Raw genomic sequence first — 19128 nt, forward strand, 5'->3', positions numbered from 1 at the left:
TTATGTTTGACTTCTGGATAACAAAAAGCTAAGCCTTTCTTTCTATGAATGCACGTTACTATAACTGGGATCCTAATCAATTGCATCCTAGCCTAAGAGTCTGTAAGTCTCTGACAATTTTATAGCTATATGTTGTTTTTAATTATAAATGTAAAAAAAAGTTGGCTAAAACATGAAAATATAAATATAAAAAGTATAAAATCAAAATATAAATACAAACAACACAATTGAAAAACAAGTATGTCGAATTTTTAAATGAGACCAAAATTTGTATAAGGTACTGAATGTACACTATTCTAGAGAGAGTCACTGTATGTGCTTTCAACCATGACCTTGACTTCTCTTAAGAGACAATCTGAAGACCACACTTTCTTCCTTTTTTGTTTTATCTTATTGAATAAAGATGCAAAAGAGCCAAAATTAAGAACAACCCCCTAAACCCTTGTTTAAGGTTACTGTCTGTAAATATGGCACAATATGCAATATGTAGATGTTTTGACTTATAAATCAAAACTGCAAAAGAGGTTTTAATAAAGAGTTGAAAGAATCAGAAGACTCAGTAAATAGAGCACTGTTTTTACTATGAAAAGTAGACTGAGGCTACCTACCTCCCCTTTTTGCTCTTTATATGACAGGATCTATTGCTCATGAGATGCACTTTTTTCTTTTCTGTACCTGATCTATCAGATTTACTTGTTAAAACACACTGTAATCATGTAGACATATGTGAAAACAACTGACTCAATATATGAATGTGCAAAATCCAAGCAGTCTGGTTCTATGTGATTTTCTTTCCTTCACAAAATATTAGATCATTAGATCCTGTGAAAGCAAACATAAGTGTAGCCTAGCATTTAACATCAGATTTATCATATATATATATATATATATATATATATATATATATATATATATATATATATATATATATATATATATATATATATATATATATTCCATTCGAAGGATAGCTGTAGAATCTTTTCATTCATCCTTCACGTTCCCAATTCAGTGATTAGTAATTACTTCAGATACAGATATGTGGAAATATGGAAGTGGAATAATCTTTGTTCAGTTATAGAACAATATGTTTTTGGCTTCTACTTTCGGAATGCAATGGGATGGGTATGTTCACAAAATGAATTATTGGCTGTATTGGGTATTTTTGGGTGCATAATTGTGGGATGTGTTAAAAATTTCAAATTTATGTCCTAATACAGAGTATAAATGTAAGTATTTAAAATATATTTAAATAAATTATTGTGATCAAAATAAAAACTTTTAATAGACCACAGTAAGTTTTGTTTGCTGTTTATATTGATATACCTGTATATGCCTAATAGACAAATGGTACCCACTTAAAAGCATTTGTTTCTTGTGTTTTCCGTTAGGAGACTGCAGAATTACATACTACTTATATAATAACAGAAGGTTATACAAATATAGATCTATGACTGACTGGAGGAGCACTAGGGCACTTTACTGTAATAAACATCATAGTATTCACAAGGGCTCATAACATAATGCATAACATAAATATTTCTGAAAACTTTGATACCGCTTTCTGTTTTGAATAATTCTCCTTTTCAGTACGAGAAAGAATTGATCACGGTGTTTACATTGTCTTATTTAAAGATAAGAAATGCTGATCACAGTGCTAATATAGGCGTTGTCTTCTTTATTCAGGATCCCTCAATGTTCTGATATTGATTTCCACTTAAGGTGAGGCTCACTCAAATGTACCACATATTCAGTTTATAAAATCTGGAAAAGCTAGACAGGGACATCCATGTTTCTAATATACAAATTTCCTCAAGTAACACACCATTCACTGCCACCCAGGAGGTTGCTAAATGTGTGCTAAATTTAGCTCAAGTAGGCTTGTGCAATAATGTCTATTTTCCAACTGGCTAGCATATCTTAAATGAAACTGCTATGGGTTGTGCTCCAAAGAGTACTGTAGCTCAGTCTGAAGATTTGAGAAAAAGGAAACTGGAGGCAGGCTTAGATAACGCAACATTTACTTTTATTCTTTACTTTTGCTTTTCAACATTTCTATATTCACCACACACAAGCATGCACATTCACATACACACACAGATCCGTGTGCTTCTCTCTCTCTGCCTCTCATCTCTCCCATTACCAAATGCCATTAACACAATTCGACAAAAGTGTGCAATCCTTTCCACTCACTTTCCTCAACTCTGCTCTCCATTCACAAACTGAGGCTTAACCACACCCCACCCATGCTTCCACAAGTAGAAACAGCTGGTCAGTGGCATTGGTACATTCTAATTCGCAAGTGTAGAAAGACTGCTAGGTTTATTAATATACGGTTTTGCAACAGCATGACATGTTTATACTTTGGTCCCTTATGCAGATATTGCATGCTGACTGATAGGTCATGCAATTCATAGAACTGCTCATAATGATGACCGGCAAAAAGCTGTCTTTTTATTAACTTTATATAAATGTTTTCTATTTGTTCATATAGCAAGACCCAGAAACTGCTTAAAATCATACCCATGTCCTAGTGTGGGACATTTTCTGGCAGTCTGTAACCTGTGCGCAAATAAACAGTCCATACTCTTAGTTTTCATGCTCTCTTAGGTGTCTCAACAGAAAAAATGTTTGCCCTATTCCCAAACCCAATGATGCCATAGCCAGTAGTCTATGATAGCAAAACTGGCCTTACTGGGTAAGTGGGATGGTATACTCTCTGTCTCCTGTTATTCATAGCTAATCTATCTGTTCTAGTTTGAGTGCCTATGAGCCCATTCATGTAGAAGTGGTAGATAGCGATTTCCACTGAATTTGTTAAGCCAGGCTTTGACCTTGATCAGCAATTTGAAAACATACAGCTGGCTGGCTACATGTCTCTGAGTAAGCACATGAATTCTCCCTCAGCGGATGGTAGCTGTGGTACGATAGTGTAGAGCTGACTGGTGGGCGGGAATGTACCAAAACTTTATTAGAGGAAAAATCCAAAAATGTTTGATGTGACACATTGGTCTGTCCTCAACAAATTGCTATCATGACCGTGCAAAACAGTAACAATGGTCAAAAGGCAACTGTAGATTTGTCAAATATTGTGGAAATTTTGTGACTTCCCCTCTGGACTATTAAATTAGCCATGATCCTTAGCAGATCCCTCCTACCCTTTCCCAGACACACTGGATGGGCTTAAAGTAAATAAGTGTGGCTTAGGGGATGGAATGATAAAGACGTATTGTAGGCCATTTGGCATCTCTCAATTTTTCAAATTTGTTCAAAGTGTTTTGTGGCCCTGTGTTGAGTTGACACACTAACCTTGTGGTAACCATAGAAAATCAACTGTCCTTTTCCTTGAATGATGCTAATGTGACACGCTCATGCGCCCCCTCTCTTCTTGTAGCTGCACGCATTAGATTCAAAAAACTGATGCTTGCCTACAAAGCTAAAAATGCACCAGCTCCCTCTTACCTCAAAGCCCTTATCACTACCCGCACAGCACCCCACACCCTCAGATCTACCAGCACTGCTCGACTGGTCCCACACTCTCAGGGTAAGAGGTAAGTATAAAACAAGATGCTTTTCTGTTGTGGTACCGAGGTGGTGGAATGAACATCCCTTAGGGGTCCGGACAGCTGACATATTCCAAAAAAAAAAAAAAAAAAACTCATGGTTTTAGGCTCATGGTATCTTAAGTCTATAACCGAGTGAAGCAGAGTTAATGTATCTGCCAAAACAATATTTTCTTGGACAAATCTCTTACTTGGCATCCAGATAAGGCAATAGTAATATCACTTAATGTCCAATACCATACGAGCTAAAATATATTGTCTATAGTTTGAGCAGGGACTACCCTTTTCCCTTAAGTTGCCTTCGTGCGCCTTATTATAAGCCAGGACAGTGGCTTAAATGTGTATCAGCACAAAGTTCTAGTTTACAGCCTATTAACCCAGATATTCAGCCTACAAAGTTTTATAGTTACCCACAGGCAAATCACTAGGCTCTACCAAATTCACTGTCCATCTAAACCATCACTCTGCTACCTACTTAAAATGGTACTATACCAAATAACTGAAATGCCCAGACACATCTTGCAATAAAATGTCAATTCTACTTCTGCCTTTTTACCTTTATTGCCAAGTACAGGGCACATATAGAATATTTTGGGTTTATTCTAAGAATTTAAGTGACTCAAAACCGACTGCTTCAGTGGTTTAGTTAAAACATCAAATGACTCAAAAGGTTGCTGACAAGGTGAGCTTACGACCACAGCAAAACATACGTTAGAGCTACGTATGAGCCAGACACTTTCAATCTTTACATTATAATGACTTTGTCCATCAGCACGTTTAAACATTGTATTTAGGAGCTTGGAGAAAAAATAAGAAAAAACAAAACACAAAACACAAATTCATTTAATAGTTTCAGCATTTCACATCATTTTAATTTGCATTTTATAGTTTTTTTTTCCATTCCTGTTGCACTTCAAATCTAGAATATTCTGAAAACGTGCACAAAAAAGGTTTTAGGTTCTCCTTTACAAAATAAAAATTTTAACCAAGCAAACTGAGAAAAGAGGAAAACTAGTGTTACTTCTAGAATGATCCTTCTAGGTGATTAATCACTCACACCATATAAACAATGAGTCAGTTTGGAATCCTTTGCAGGCTCCCCACCCCAATAGGTTAAAAAAAATATTCTCTCTGTTTAAAAGAAATATTAATCAACTTATCACATCAGCAATATTTATCAATTTATCAGAAATGTCTGACATGCTCTTACCCATCCCTCTATCAAAATGGCCTTCAGCTGGGGGAATAAAGAGGAATGACAAGATATTTGACCAGCAATCAACAAATACACTGCAGCCTTCAATCCACTGATATACTTCACAAATTGGGTGACACAAGGTTAAGTAACAAAGGGGGAAAGAAAAGACAAAAGAACCAGGAAACCAGTAATGAAGCTTGGCTAAACCAAAAATATCCAAACCCCAGCAATTGACAGTTTCCTGGATATAAATTAAAATAAATAGACAAATTTGTATGGTACACAGAAAAAGAACTGAACTTATTAGTTTGCTATTAGTTCCCCCACATGTTTTGTAAGAAAACTTATTAAAAAAAAAAAAATTCCCCAGTACTTTTAAATCATGTTGTGTACAACAGGATATGTTGAAAACCAAAGTGTTAAAAATGATACGCAAAAGGGATTTTAAAAACATGTCCATGAAATAAATAAATAAAATACCTATGCATATTAACTTCCAGAAAATATATTTATAAAGCACAGCCTGCATGGGTGAGGACAAAAGCTGGGTTGAGAATACTTGGTTGCTTTTTTGTTTGTTTTTGCAGAACGTGAGTGCACACATGCACACTGTGTATGTGTGGGTAGCAGGGGTGGGGGTAACTGGCTAATGGAGATATGGCGGCTTATGTGAAGCTCAGTTTGTAGCCAGTCCTGTTGCCTCAGAAGAAAGTCTATAAAGACAAAGACAGATCAGTCAAACAATTAGCTGTTGTACATCAATTAAAGTGTTAGTGGTGTGGAAACACACAAGCCTAGTTACTATCCATGAAAGGCCTTAAACAACCTAAGCAGTGAGTAACCAGAGAGAAAAAATTATCCATCTTTGCCTTCCACTGTAAGCAAACTTCTAACTTTAATCTCTTGGCTCCCAACCTCAGAAGGTTGTGGCATCTCAGGGATTCAAACTTGCAATCACTGAATGGTGAGACAAATGCTTTTCTGCTATGCTATTCAGCAGCCGCATAAAATGTCTACTCAGCATGTTGACTATTTGAGTAATAACTTAAGAAAATGTTGCTGAAAGTTGGAGAATGTTATTATAACATAAATAAAATCAACAGATGCTGTGATTATGCAAGATTACCTAGCATTTATGAGGTATTCAGCCAAGCTGATGCTGGCTGGGGAGCCAGTGATGGTGACTTGGCGATCGTTGGAGCCTTCAACAGGATTGGCAATCTTGATTTGAGCTCCTGACATCTGGCGAATCTCATTTATCTTGGCACCTTGACGGCCAATGATGCAGCCAATCAACTACAGAGAAAAACATTTAAAATCACATCCATCAGAACCAGGACTGTTATATCCTACTGAATACGGTCACACCCAACAAACTTACGTCATTTGGAATGGTCAGTTCATGAGAGCCAGTCTGTGTGGTGGCATCCATGCCAGCTGTAGAAGGATAGAGAGTATTTTCAGCTTTATTGGGAACTGATATCTGCCGCTTATACCCCAAAGCTTTGCAAACCTCCCCAGTTTCTTGTGCTACATGTGTGAATGTCTTTCAAGTGTCATTCAAAATCATATATGCAGGCCTGAGTTTCAGCTATTTGACCAAAGCAAGATCCACCCAAATAAGCCTGATGAGTGTGTGACTTCCATATTGTTTACAACAATCAACATTTTTGTAGCAAGTAAGTGAACGCCCTAAAAACCCAGAAACAGCCGATTCATTGTAATACATGAATATACATACATAATATGCACAGTATGTACTTAATACATAATACTCCATTTACTCTGGAAGGAGTTTACTGTACTGTGTCTCAATGTCATAACCTAATATTTTGGAATCTGTGGTTTTTATTTATTGCATTTTACATAAATGTTTTACTTTGGCTATGGTCGGTCTTGGCTGAACAGGGCACTATTGATATTCATTTTGCACTATCCTGTTTTATATTGTGTTCAGCTTGACACCGTTTCCACATTCCTTCATCATCCATAAATGTTAATTTATTTAGCTAGGTGTTATTTTCTACACAAAGTCACAAACCAGCCTTGGTTTAGCATGTCCTAGTAGTACTTTGTGGCAATATAAATCAAACCATGGACTGTAAATTAGAGGCATTTACCTTGGTACTGGGAGTTGGATGGTTTAATTTCTTACTGGCAGTCAGATATGAAGCTCATGGGACAAAGAAAGGCTACATTTATAAGCCTGGGCTTGTATAGTGTGCTTGCTTGGCAGTGTGCAAAGCACTTAATGTGCTCATTCATCTCCTGTTACTACTTTTATTTTGGTGTGAATCAAATGATTGTGTATTTTATGAATGAACCAACAAGTGTTTTTAAAAGCACAAGGAGGCTCAAACAAATAAGTACGCAGGTGGGTGGAAACATTAAATAATTTTTAGGGCAAGAGTTAAAAAAAAAAAAAAAATAAGCAACTAGGATGGAGGAAGGAAACATTTAACAAATTGATTGTGGGCATGGTGATAGAAAATTGCAGTGGATTAATATACAGGGTTACACTGGAAAAGCAGGTTTATATTGAACTTAAGATCACTACTGGTATTTTCAAATAATCACATTAAAAATCTACATAAAAACAAATGAATAGTCCATGCAAAAGAACAGGCTGATGTAAAATTAATGGTTGAGACATGCCACATTTGCAGTGACCGTGGTGCCGCTCTGAAGTGTGTGTGTATTTTTCCCACTATTCGTTTGATAGTTTTGATTGGATTGTTGTTAGACCAATGAGAATAACCCTTGCAATGATGCTACATTTGATATGCTCATACTTGTACAAGTGTAACAATTTTATTGTCTCTGCAAATACTCACCAGTGAATCCCTGACTGCTTGGGGCCAGAGGAAACGGACTTTGCTGCATTGCCAATTGGTGAAGTTTAGTGAGCTATAAATAGAAAAGAAAAACTCCTGGCTTACTGTGCAAAAAACAACAAAAAACCCTTTTCTACTGATCACACAAGGGGAAAAAGTATTAAGCATTTGTCTCACATCAGGTTGGGGAATGGCATGCTGTCCCTGCACCGCATATGCCTAAAAGAAGAATGAAATGTCTTTTAGGATAAACTTATTTCATTTTCTGTAGTGATAATGATGTGTGGAAATTCCTTAACAGCAGCACTAACCTGTCCTCCAGCAAAGATAACAGGCGAACCTGAGGGTTTGGGTCGATAAGGGATGGTGACACCTTTGGGAGGAGACTTAATTGGGGGGGGGGGGGGGAAATAGATATTAGTATGATATACATACACACAAACAAATACATACAGTATCTCACTATACAGCACCAGAAAGGAGGTGAGAAGTACAAAGACAAGTGCGTCTTGCCTACAGTCAAGCAGGGTGGTGGGAGTGTTATGGTCTGGAGCTACATGAGTGCTGCCAGCACTGGGGAGCTACATATCATGGAGGGAACCATGAATGCCAACATGTACTACTGACACATACTGAAGCAGAGCATGATCCCCTCCCTTTGGAGACTGGGCCACAGGGCAATATTTCAACATGATCAAGACCCCAAACACACCTCCAAGACTAACACTGCTTTGCTAAGGAAGCTGAGGGGAAAGGTAATGGACTGGCTGAGAAGACCTAAACCGTATTGAGCATCTGTGGGGCATCCTCAAACAAAAAGTGGAGGAGCACAAGGTCTCTAACATCCACCAGCTCTATGATGTTGTCATGGAGGAGTGGAAGAGGTCTCCAGTAGCAACCTGTGATGCTCTGGTGAACTCTATGCCCAAGAGAATTAAGGCAGTGCTGGAAAATAATGGTGGCAACACAAAATATTGACACACTGGGCCCAATTCGAACATTTTCCACTTAGGGGTGTACTCAATTTTGTGGACAGCGGTTTAGACATTAATAGCTGTGTGTTGAGTTATTGAGGGGACAGCAAGTTTACACAGTTATACAAGCTGTACACTCACTACTTTACATAGTATCAAAGTGTCATTTCTTCAGTGTTACATGAAATGATAAAATACAAAAATACTTACAAAAATGTGAGGGGTGTTCATACACAGTGGTGTAAAAAAATGTTGTCCCCCCTTTTTTCTTTTTTTGCATGTTTGTCACACTTTAATAAATAAAATAAAAATATAATAAAATAATAAAATCAATAACATACATTTCGATGTAATTTATTGTTAAATTTCAAATGTTTTCAAAGTCTGAACTTGTATGGCACTTGAATGGAAAATACTGTAGTTGTCTTTACTACGTCAAGTAACAGACAACAGACACTGAATTAAATAAATAAAAAGTGCAAACAGCTTTGAGCAGACTGAACTTGGGGCCTATATTTCAAGTAATGTAAAACATTCAGAATCTTCCGAGTAAAATAAAAGTGCTTTTAATCTTTAAGAAAAAAATTAAACAAAAGACTTTTGAGCTGCCCTTTTTTAAACATTAACTACATTAATAACACAGGAAACTTAGGCAAAAGAACATTTCAAGTAAAATAGAACAGGGCAGAATTTACCGAATAAAAGAAAAGTGCAGAGCTTTGAGCAGCTCCCTTTTTCTCTCTCCTTACTCCCTTTCCATCTTCCGTTGCTAGTGAGAGAAATGGGCATGTAACTGTCCTGCCAGCAGTTTGAATCTTAATTGTCCTGCTAGCATAATTAGGTGCATTACCGCCACCTTCTGCTCTGGAGTGTGGAACAGAAACAATCTGTTTTTGGCTTGGCTTTTGATGACGCTCCTGTCGTAACTACATTAACTGCACATGAACGAAAGATTTCTCTTTTTATTAATATCAAAGAGCTTATATAAGCTTATAATATTAGATTATAAGGAGATGCTTAATATGATATTAGAATTTTAACGGGTCCGGGCAGACCAGTCACTCGGTCCGGCTCCGGACCGCAGTCTGCCATTTGGTGATGCCCATTTTAGATCATCAAACAAATTTAAATATTAGTCAAAAATAACATGTAAACACAACAGTTTTTAAATGAAGGGAAAACTAAATCCAAACCTACCTGGCCTTGTGTGAAAAAGTGCTTGCCCCCTAAACCTAATAACTGGTTGGGCCACTCTTAGCAGCAAGAACTGCAATCAAGCATTTGCGATAACTTGCAATGAGTGTTACAGCGCTGTGGAGGAATTTTGGTCCACTCATCTTTGCAGAATTGTTGTAATTCAGCCACATTAGAGGGTGTTTGAGCATGAACCACCTTTTTAAGGTCATGCTACAGCATCTCAATAGGATTCAGGTCAGGAGTTTGACTAGGCCACTCCAGTCATTTTGTTTTTCTTCATCCATTTCAAAGGAGCACTTGCTGGTGTGTTTTGGATCAGTCATGTTTTTCTGGCAGGTTTTTTTTTTTTTTGGCAAATCTGAGACGAGCCTTTATGTTCATCACTTTTTCCACACAGGGCTATATGGGTTTGGATTTTGTTTTCCCTTAATAAAAACCTTCATGTTGTGTTTACTTGTGTTATCTTTGACTAATATTTAATTAATTTTTGTTTGATGATCTGAAACATTAAAGAGTGACAAACATGCAAAAACAAAGTTAGGCGGATATTTTATATACATACATACATACATACATACATATACATACACACACATTCTAGAACTTCGATGCACATTTTGATAAGGAGACCTCAGATCCTTAGAAGGATCTTTTCGTAGGGTATTGTAGTAGGGTAGCACAATAAATTTTATGTAAATGAAATATCCCACCATATACCCAAAAAGGTACAAGTATTTACCTCTAGCATGACAACACAGATCTGTTTGACACACTCAATGATGGAGAGCGGTGTCCCAGCAATGGTAATGGCTCTTTCAGTGGAGTTAGGCAGCATGTCTCCTGCCACCTGTACCTGAGCTCCTGTTGACTTGTCAAAAAGAAAAAGCAACACGATCATCTATCGAACAGCCTAAAAATGCTATAAAATAACTATTGTAGGGGTGGTGGGGAGTTGGGGGTCTGGGGGAGGAGGAGCAAAATTGGTGAAACAAGTTTACATTTACCTCTCTGATCTCTTTGATTTTGCAGCCACCTTTACCAATAAGAGAACCACACTGGCTGGCTGGCACAACGATGCGCAGTGTGACAGGAGGCTTTGAGGTTGCTGTACTATTTGACATGGAGCTGCTTATGTCCTGAAAATAAGCCAAGAGGAATTAGAAGCTGTAGTAAAACTACTACATTTTCAGGCAAACAGGCAACAGCAGTTAACTTCTTGTACAATATTTTGCATTTTAATGTGCATTTATCATCCATAAGCAGAACAGCACCACCAAATATTTCTTAAATGCAAATATGGTTTATTCCATTGTTATGCAATTATTTTCAGTTGGTTACAAGTAATCATCGTCTAGGCAATGCAATCAAGCTGGCTTCTTAATGAACATTTGTTATTATTTGGTGATCATCTGGCAACTCTAATATTTGAAATTACCAGGGGATTTGGGGAAAGTTAAATTTTAAAGAACTCTAAAATGAAGACAAGTACACTTGTATACCATAATGCAAACATCTAAGAAATTTGCTCAAGGGTCAAGAGCAATAGAACTATTAGCTTTATCAAAATGATGAAAAAATTATATCTTTTTACTTAATTTCATTGAAGTACATTTGAATCGTCCTGACACAAGAGGAGCCGGTAAGAGTTGAGCGTTCTCCAGCTATAATTAACTTACTAGCAGTAAATCTATTGAATGCAAAAAGTGTGAGATTTGAGTTGGACAAAATCAGAAAACTTACAGAATGACCTGGATAGTTGGCTCAAACTTTATTAAAACTATTTCAAAACCTGAAGAGACTGTCTTTGTGAGATGATGTATTACTCAATACATTTCAACTAGCTGCAAAAGCTGAATAATTGTTCGAACCCTACTGATTAGTCAGTGAAATAGTCGATGATTGTTTTAATAATTGTTCGATCAAAATAATCGTTTGTTGAATCCCTAGTGCAGAGTAGCACATCAGGGCATACTCTGTCAGAATATAGATCGAGATGCAGTGAAGATAATTAGCCTTGCTCAAGACTGTGTACCTCTTCGAGTTTATCAATGATCATGGAGAATGCTTTAAAAATGGCAGTGGTGGGCCCTGCCAGGGTGATGATACGCTCTGGGCAGTTCCCTTCCGAGATGTTGATGCGAGCTCCACTCTGAAAAGGAGGCAGAGATTTGAGCACATAAGTGAGTAAATTTTAATGAGTAAAGTATTTAGGCAAGTAATACAATGTAAACATTCCTGCAAAATTATTTAAACTACTTCTAGTAATACAGAAACTTAACTTTGGGAACTTGAATGTGTTTTAAATGCCAGTACTTTCAACATAACAGAAATAGAATTCAAACAAATAATCTAAATTACTTGTATTAACCATAATACTCACCTCTTCTCGCATCTTCTTCACTGATTCACCTTTCTATAAAAGGAAAAAAAAAAAAAGACAGCATATAGTTAATGTTACTTGTGGCAGCCATATAAAAAATATATGCGTGTGTATGTGGAAGAGCATTATTTCCACTATAATACTTCATGGTAAGTTTGTGCTGTTAGATTTCAGGCAAAAATGCTCAAAGTTTGCATGTCGAAGCTATACAGTATGCATTTACAGTCTCCAGTTCTGAGGACATTATTCAGCACCTCAACTTAACAGATTTCCTGTACAATCAAACGTTCTTTATAATTTGAAGTGTCTTGCCCAATCACTGTTGAGTAAGTGAAATCATATCAGCAAGACTGGATTTGGCTGTTTCTTTTAACTGCCGTTATCCTATGCAAACTATTCAAGATACTTCCAGATACCAAGTTAAGCAACAGAACAGAGAAAATGCCAGTCATGTGGATAGTAGACAAAAGATTATAAACTGATTATATAGAAATGTAGTGTTATGTTTAATGTAGTTTCTCATTGTGCATTTATGCAGAAACACCTAAATATCTACCATTTGGCCGAGTTTTCACAACTGTGTCTGCTTGGTAAGCAGTTGACATTTAGCATTCTAAAAATTGCACAGGCCTATTACACCAGCTAATTTTCACTGGCACACAGCTGTTATTCCTTGTCTTAAATATTCAAACTATGCACCAAATTAGACCATAAAAAGGGGCTTATAGGATTTACAGTTTTTCTTTTCTTTTCTTCAAAGTGTAGGGGAGAACATACCTTGCCAATAATGCTGCCAACCTCCTTGCCATGCATAAGCAGCCTGATGGTGAGTGTGACATTGAGTCCACCTTCAATCACGCTTGAGTCCATTCCTGTGCTTTGGAGATATACCTGGTTCCACTGTATGCTCTTTGGTCACCACTGTTGAACCTGAAAGACACAAAATCATAAGAATTTTCAGGACTTGCAACTTTTATTTGGAAGGACTCTGAGGCAAAAACAAGTAAATAAACCAAAAATAAATAACTAAAAAGGAGTTGCACCACTCTCATGCATATATAATTTGCATTAAAAAAAAAAAAAAAAGATGTTCGTCTAACCGAAAAGAGGTCATTTTTATTCCCAAAATTATACTTTTGGATGAACACAGGCTTTTATACACACATAAAACAAGACCCTTTTATGATCTTGCTCATCTTCACAGGAGTTGAAAACAAGACCAAAAACGTATGTCACTTTCTAGATCTGTGAGCTTTGTTGCCTTTATGTGACAGCCATCTATTTACACTTTCAGGAAGGGCATGTCCCAGATAGCCTCAAATAATATACTACTATATACTAAAGAAATGTTTTATTTTACTATCTGCCGTATCTATTGGTCACACAAACCATAGTGGAAACAAACTTAAATGTTGCCTATTTTAAGCATATTAGGATATGACTTGTTAAGGAAATGACTCCTTGTTAATTTGTCAGAAGTAATATTTAATTACACTATTTAACAGGCTACAGACTACATTGCTGTAAATCTTAACGTCATTTCTCTATGATGTTCAAAAGTGAAAGAAAACATGAAAGCTCAGACATGACCATGCCAGATAAAGCTGCAAATTACCAGTTCAGGTTAATAAAAATAATTTAAAAAAAAAAAAAGCTACAAACATTATTACAAAGAAGCATTTTCCCTATATAACGGTCTTTCGGTTTAAAAATCAGCTACACAGGCACAGTGTGCAAACTCAAAAAGACCATAACACAGAAGGCTTTCTCTATCAACAAGGCCGAGTTGTCTCAAAGCTATAGTTGTCTGTAAAACATTTTACAATGCAACTGCACTTGTGGTTCACAATTAGCTAAGCAGGAACACAAAGCTCAATCAAAAACAGCCAACAAAACATGTATACATAATTGTGAATGTACATTAATCATTACAGCAGGGAACAGAAATACTGAAAGTCTTTATTGGCATAAATAATTAATAAAGTCTGAAAGAAGACATAAGATTAAAGAACTACACCATGGCCCCCTCAAAAACAAACATACATAAGCCTTCACATATTACATGATATGCAAATCTTTAAACTGCAGACACTTCATTTGCCAGACATTTAAGTAATCCAATTCAAAATGCATCACAATAATTGGAATTTGTTGAAGATTTCAGAAGTGGAGCATCACATTGGGGTCAACTGCGGTTAAAAACAAACAAATAACCATGTACAACACACTGAACCTTGATGTAGATGAGCACAGATAAAATCACCACCAGACAAAAACAGCAATCTGAGGCTAGACAAATGAAAAATACAGTCAGCTGACCTGGTTTGACATACTGTAAAGGGTGAGCCTTGAGCCTACATTTCAGGTTGGCGGTTGACTCGTATACATAATGTTATTCTGTCACACACTGGGCCTGGAAAACCACAGTGCATGAGTTCCATGGCCTCTTGGGTTTTGTTGTTACCCCTGTTGTTTCCCTTAATGACTAACTTACAGATTTTTATAATGGATTCTCCAATCACATCTGCAGCAACTGTGGGATGAAATCACACCAACACTGACCAGAAAGCAAGGTTTCCAACACAGAATGGCATCCATGCTGTGGAAGTTGGGAGATGCATGTGCATAATTAAATGCTAATTATAATGAGGTCATAAACCACCTGCAATTTGGTTACCATCCATACACTCACTGTAGCACTTCTTACACATGGTAGCAGGGAGCCTCTCACAGAGGACACCATGGACAGGATGCCAATGGATTGAGGTACCTGGAGGAAACCCCAAAAGCATGGGGAGAACATGCAAAATCTGGGCAGCGGTGGAAATCCCCTTGGAGGAGCAAGAGAATGCGTTAAAGTTTGACTGAATGTTGACAGTGAAATGCAATCTGGGTGATGGTGGCAGCAAGTCAGCAGCTAACCCTGCAAACATTGTGCAAGTTGGAAACAATCACTTTGGATAGAATTACAGTCTATTGCAGGGCACCAAACTTTTCTGACCAATCATCCAATCACGTGTGTATCTGGTTAATAATCAATTTAACTATAAAAATACATGGATGAAAACCCTGTTAATGTAAAAAAAAAAATTGCTGCAATAAATAGATAAACATAATTTAACTTGGAAAGCAGATAAGACATGGACGTTTAGGCTGTGAGGTGCCATCTAGTGGACGCTGTTTTGAATCATCCGGATGTACAAAAGATACGCAAGCGACAAAGTGAATATTGCCGCGCGCATGCGTGGAAAAGTGTAAAGTATTTGCCTTGCTCACGAATCCAGCTTAACGATAGTGGGACTCACATCTTTCTCATCAATAGACCAGGGCTGTAAAATGAGCCATTACTGTAAGATGGTCATAACCCTTCACTTCGTGCATGTCTTTGTTTACTACTTAGGCCAAGCGAGTTCCGGTTGTAAAATTTACTCCGTAACGACCCCACGCAAGTAGGCACTTAAACGTAGATACCATCTCAGTTAAGGGAAGTATACGAAAGTATGTTAAAATGATTATTAAAACGAGTGAACATCACAAACAAAACATAAAAAGGCCTGTTTTACGTGCATTTGTTCCACCTTCAAAGATTTTTTTACCTGAAACAAAAAATGCACGTAAAACAGGCCTTATGTTTTGTTTGTGACGAATGCTATATAAAAGACTAAGCGCGCGTAGCTAGTTAGCTAACAGATGTCCTCACAAACGCACTTAGCTGCGATAAACTAGGTTTGGGTAGAAACTCGAATGTCTAGTTACATTTTAGGGGGGAAAGGAACAACAAACAGTCTAAATAAACAGTAAATAATAAAGCGCCATGTAGAATATGAAGCAACAGAAAAGGCCGAAACGTGCAAAGTCCCTCATTAAGGCGGCCATCTCGCATGGCGCAAAATGGAAATAATACGTCATAACGTACAGCCGTACACAGGCAACAATAATACCCCAACTCAAATGCTGATAACTCTGCTGCTAAACATGTGTTGGGAATGAGCTGAAATTAAAATATTACATTTATACTTCAGTCATTCATAAAGCCGAATTTGCTTAAATAAGACTTTTCTACATCACGATAGTAATTTGAGCAGTGCGCTCAGCTTATCAGCTAGCCAACTGTTAGCTGTCATAAGCGCATCTTAGCCATAGCTAACACACAGTTAGCAGTCTTAAACTAGATTGGCCACATAAAAGACAACTAAACCAGACGCTAAAAACCTAAAACACAACAATTATCAACAAACCTCGCGATTTTTTTTTAAACCTCGGAAAAACAACACAATTGAACATCACGAGTTTTAGCCCGCTAGCAAGAATAGCTCGCATCCGCAGAGGCCTACTGAGCATACGCACACTGCCCGATGATCTTCATTGGTTTTGTCGTACTTCTACAAAAAATAAAAACACGACGATTTAGAAATTAATAAACCAAACACAAATGTACGTTCTCATACCTGTTCCAACCCTGGCGATGAGTTCAGGGGAGGGGTAGGGTTTATAGGGTAAAAAGGGGAAAGGTTCGGGAGGGAATTTAGAGAGGATTCGGGGAAGAGGGAAGACACACAATTGCGTGATCAGACTCCACTCTCCTCGTACAAAGACAACGAAACGCGCTCCAATCAACTTTCACCCCTGACCATGTATTTCGTCACGCGTCCCGCCTCTTCCTCTTTCTTTGTCCTTTTTCTTGTTCTGGTACGATATTAGAGAGAAGAGCAGTGCAGCCGGGCGTGTCGCCGCCAGCAGGGCGCCAGCAAAGTGATCCTCTATACTTTCAGAGTAACAATTAAACGACTTAAGAAGTTGCTGAAAAGTCTATAGTGTTTATTTTATTGTTTATATACGTGAGCGCTATAAATCTGAATATTGAACTGAATACGTCTATAAAGCAAACAAAGAAAAAAATGAGTATTTACTTCGTTACGAAACAAATGATACAGATAATTCAGCGTTATGAAACAAATCTGTAACATCTTGCTTCTCCAAGCCATTTAGGCTATTGTTTATTGCTTCATACTGGCATTCCGAATATTTTTTTCCAACGTTTACAAACATTTTTTTAAACATTTGTGTAAAAATAAAAATAGTTTAAAGCATAAAAACAACAGTATGCTGAGAGCCTATTCATTTCATTTATCTTTAGTACCCATCCAATATGCACATTCTATTCTAAAGGAACATATTTGAGGAGAAAGCAATGAAATATTAAATATTAATACATAAATAATAACTGACTAAATAAATAGAAGTTACTTGCTGCTTCTTTCTGTTTTCATTCAATTGTTTCTGCTGCTGCCCTGCATTGTCCTGGTATTATGATATGAGGGTTTGGCCCCTACAGAGCCCAGATCTCAACACCATAATATCTGTCTGGGATTACATGAGGATCAGACATAAGGATCTGAGGCAATTCACAAAAGGTCTGTGATTAGTTCTCCAAAATGTTTAGAACAACCTACGTCCTGAGTTACTTTAAAGTCTGTGTGCATGTGTACCTAGAAGATGCTGGTATGTAGTCACAGGGTGGTCACACGAAATATTGATTTGATTTGGATTTTTCTTTGGTTCATTTACTTTCCTTTTTGTTAACGCATAAAAACGTATAACTAATTATTTGGATGTCACCAGCCTACACCAGTAACTAAAATTCCACATTCCACTAGATTGTGGGTGCCAAATTGGGTTTAGTGGACAAAGTGGAGCAAAAGCAGCTCAATGTGGGGGTCTGCTGTTGACTGACTTGACAGTTCAGTTACTTATGTGTAGAGACATGTTAGACAAAGAGCTGGGGGTGATTTTGTTCGAGGTGGTGGGGGTGTGTAACAGCAGGGAAGTGGTCAAGCATCAGCAGTGGATGGAAAGAAAGTGAATCGAACTGTCAGGTACTGTCAGAATCAGAATCAGAAACAGAATCAGGTTTATACTGTAGTCCAAGTGTGTTGACACACAAGGAATTTGGTTCCAGCTGTTTGTGACTCTCAAAAGTACAGACAAAAATAACATTATACTATACAAGACAATACAGACTATACAAGACAATGCAGACGATGTGATACAATATAGACAGTATGAGTATTAAATATGAATACAGAATATATGACTGGTCAGTTAGGTACATAAAGTGTGAAAAGTGCATGGTAGTGCAAACAACAATATTATGTAATATTTTGCTTTTGTGCAATTTACAGCAGCATTAGTGTGTGTAACATATATGTGATGTGATTACTAACAGTTCTGATAATGCAGTACTTGTATGAAGCGGGGAATATAATTATGGTGAGTTGTTAATCAGGGTGATAAGGGGCCTGGGGAAAGAAACTGTTCCTGTGTCTGGCAGTTTTGGTAAATAAAGCTCTGGAGCACATGCCAGAAGGGAGAAGCTGAAAGGTTGTGTCCAGGGTGTAAAGGGTCAGTAGTGATTTTCCCTGTCCAGTTTCTGGTTCTTGTTTCATACAAGTCCTGGGGAGTGGGCAGGGGGGCACAAAATTTTTTTCTGCTGTTTTTACTGTGCGTTACGGTCTGTTCCTGTCCTGTTTAGTTGCTGCGCCAAACCAGATGGTGATGGATGTGCACAGGACCGATTCAATGCAGTGAAGAACTGTTAAAACTTTTTGCCCGTGCCTAACACATTAGCACAGTACACAAATACACGGTATTTGAACAGACAGACAGACAGACAGACAGACAGACAGACAGACAGACAGATAGATAGATACTTAAATTTGTTGAAACAATCAAAATGGTCATATTTCTGTAAAATGGTAAATATCTTTATTTAGATATTGAATTTATATTTGACAACTCATGAAGAAAAATGCTTAATCTTTGATTATTCTGTCATTACCAAAAAAAAAAAAAAAAAAATGAAGAGGAAAGGATCAATGAAAAGAGCCAAAGTTTTCACCTGACAAAGAGGAAGAAACACAGTAAATTCAGTCATCAGCATAGCAGTGGTAAGTGAACCCATGTGAGGATATAAGATTAGATT

At 37.3% G+C, this 19128-nt stretch overlaps 1 protein-coding gene across 1 annotated transcript; it reads right to left on the minus strand.

Moving 5' to 3' along the window:
- Positions 1-4392: 4392 nt before the first annotated feature.
- pcbp2 (poly(rC) binding protein 2) lies at positions 4393-16813 on the minus strand. The gene is made up of 12 exons (XM_027171067.2): positions 16595-16813; positions 12924-13076; positions 12147-12179; positions 11799-11915; positions 10771-10902; positions 10506-10634; positions 7907-7981; positions 7773-7814; positions 7596-7668; positions 6143-6198; positions 5888-6057; positions 4393-5474 (listed from the first exon to the last, which is right to left on the minus strand). Exons 2-12 carry the CDS (start codon positions 13014-13016, stop codon positions 5438-5440), a joined length of 957 nt encoding a protein of 318 aa, XP_027026868.1. The 5' UTR covers positions 13017-13076; positions 16595-16813; the 3' UTR covers positions 4393-5437.
- Between the last annotated feature and the right edge of the window lie 2315 nt (positions 16814-19128).

The sequence above is a fragment of the Tachysurus fulvidraco genome, chromosome 14 (assembly GCF_022655615.1).
Source record: "Tachysurus fulvidraco isolate hzauxx_2018 chromosome 14, HZAU_PFXX_2.0, whole genome shotgun sequence".
Classification (NCBI taxonomy): domain Eukaryota; kingdom Metazoa; phylum Chordata; class Actinopteri; order Siluriformes; family Bagridae; genus Tachysurus; species Tachysurus fulvidraco.

What these genes read in the sequence shown, in the direction of transcription:
- pcbp2 (XM_027171067.2), bottom strand. Translation starts at nt 13,016, where the DNA reads ATGGACTCAAGCGTGATTGAAGGTGGACTCAATGTCACACTCACCATC. An exon ending in AAATCAAAGAGATCAGAGAG is followed by an intron (nt 10,635 to 10,770) that starts GTAAATGTAAAC and finishes CTTTTTGACAAG; the next exon opens with TCAACAGGAGCTCAGGTACA. An exon ending in GAATACCTCATAAATGCTAG is followed by an intron (nt 5,475 to 5,887) that starts GTAATCTTGCAT and finishes TTGTCTTTATAG; the next exon opens with ACTTTCTTCTGAGGCAACAG.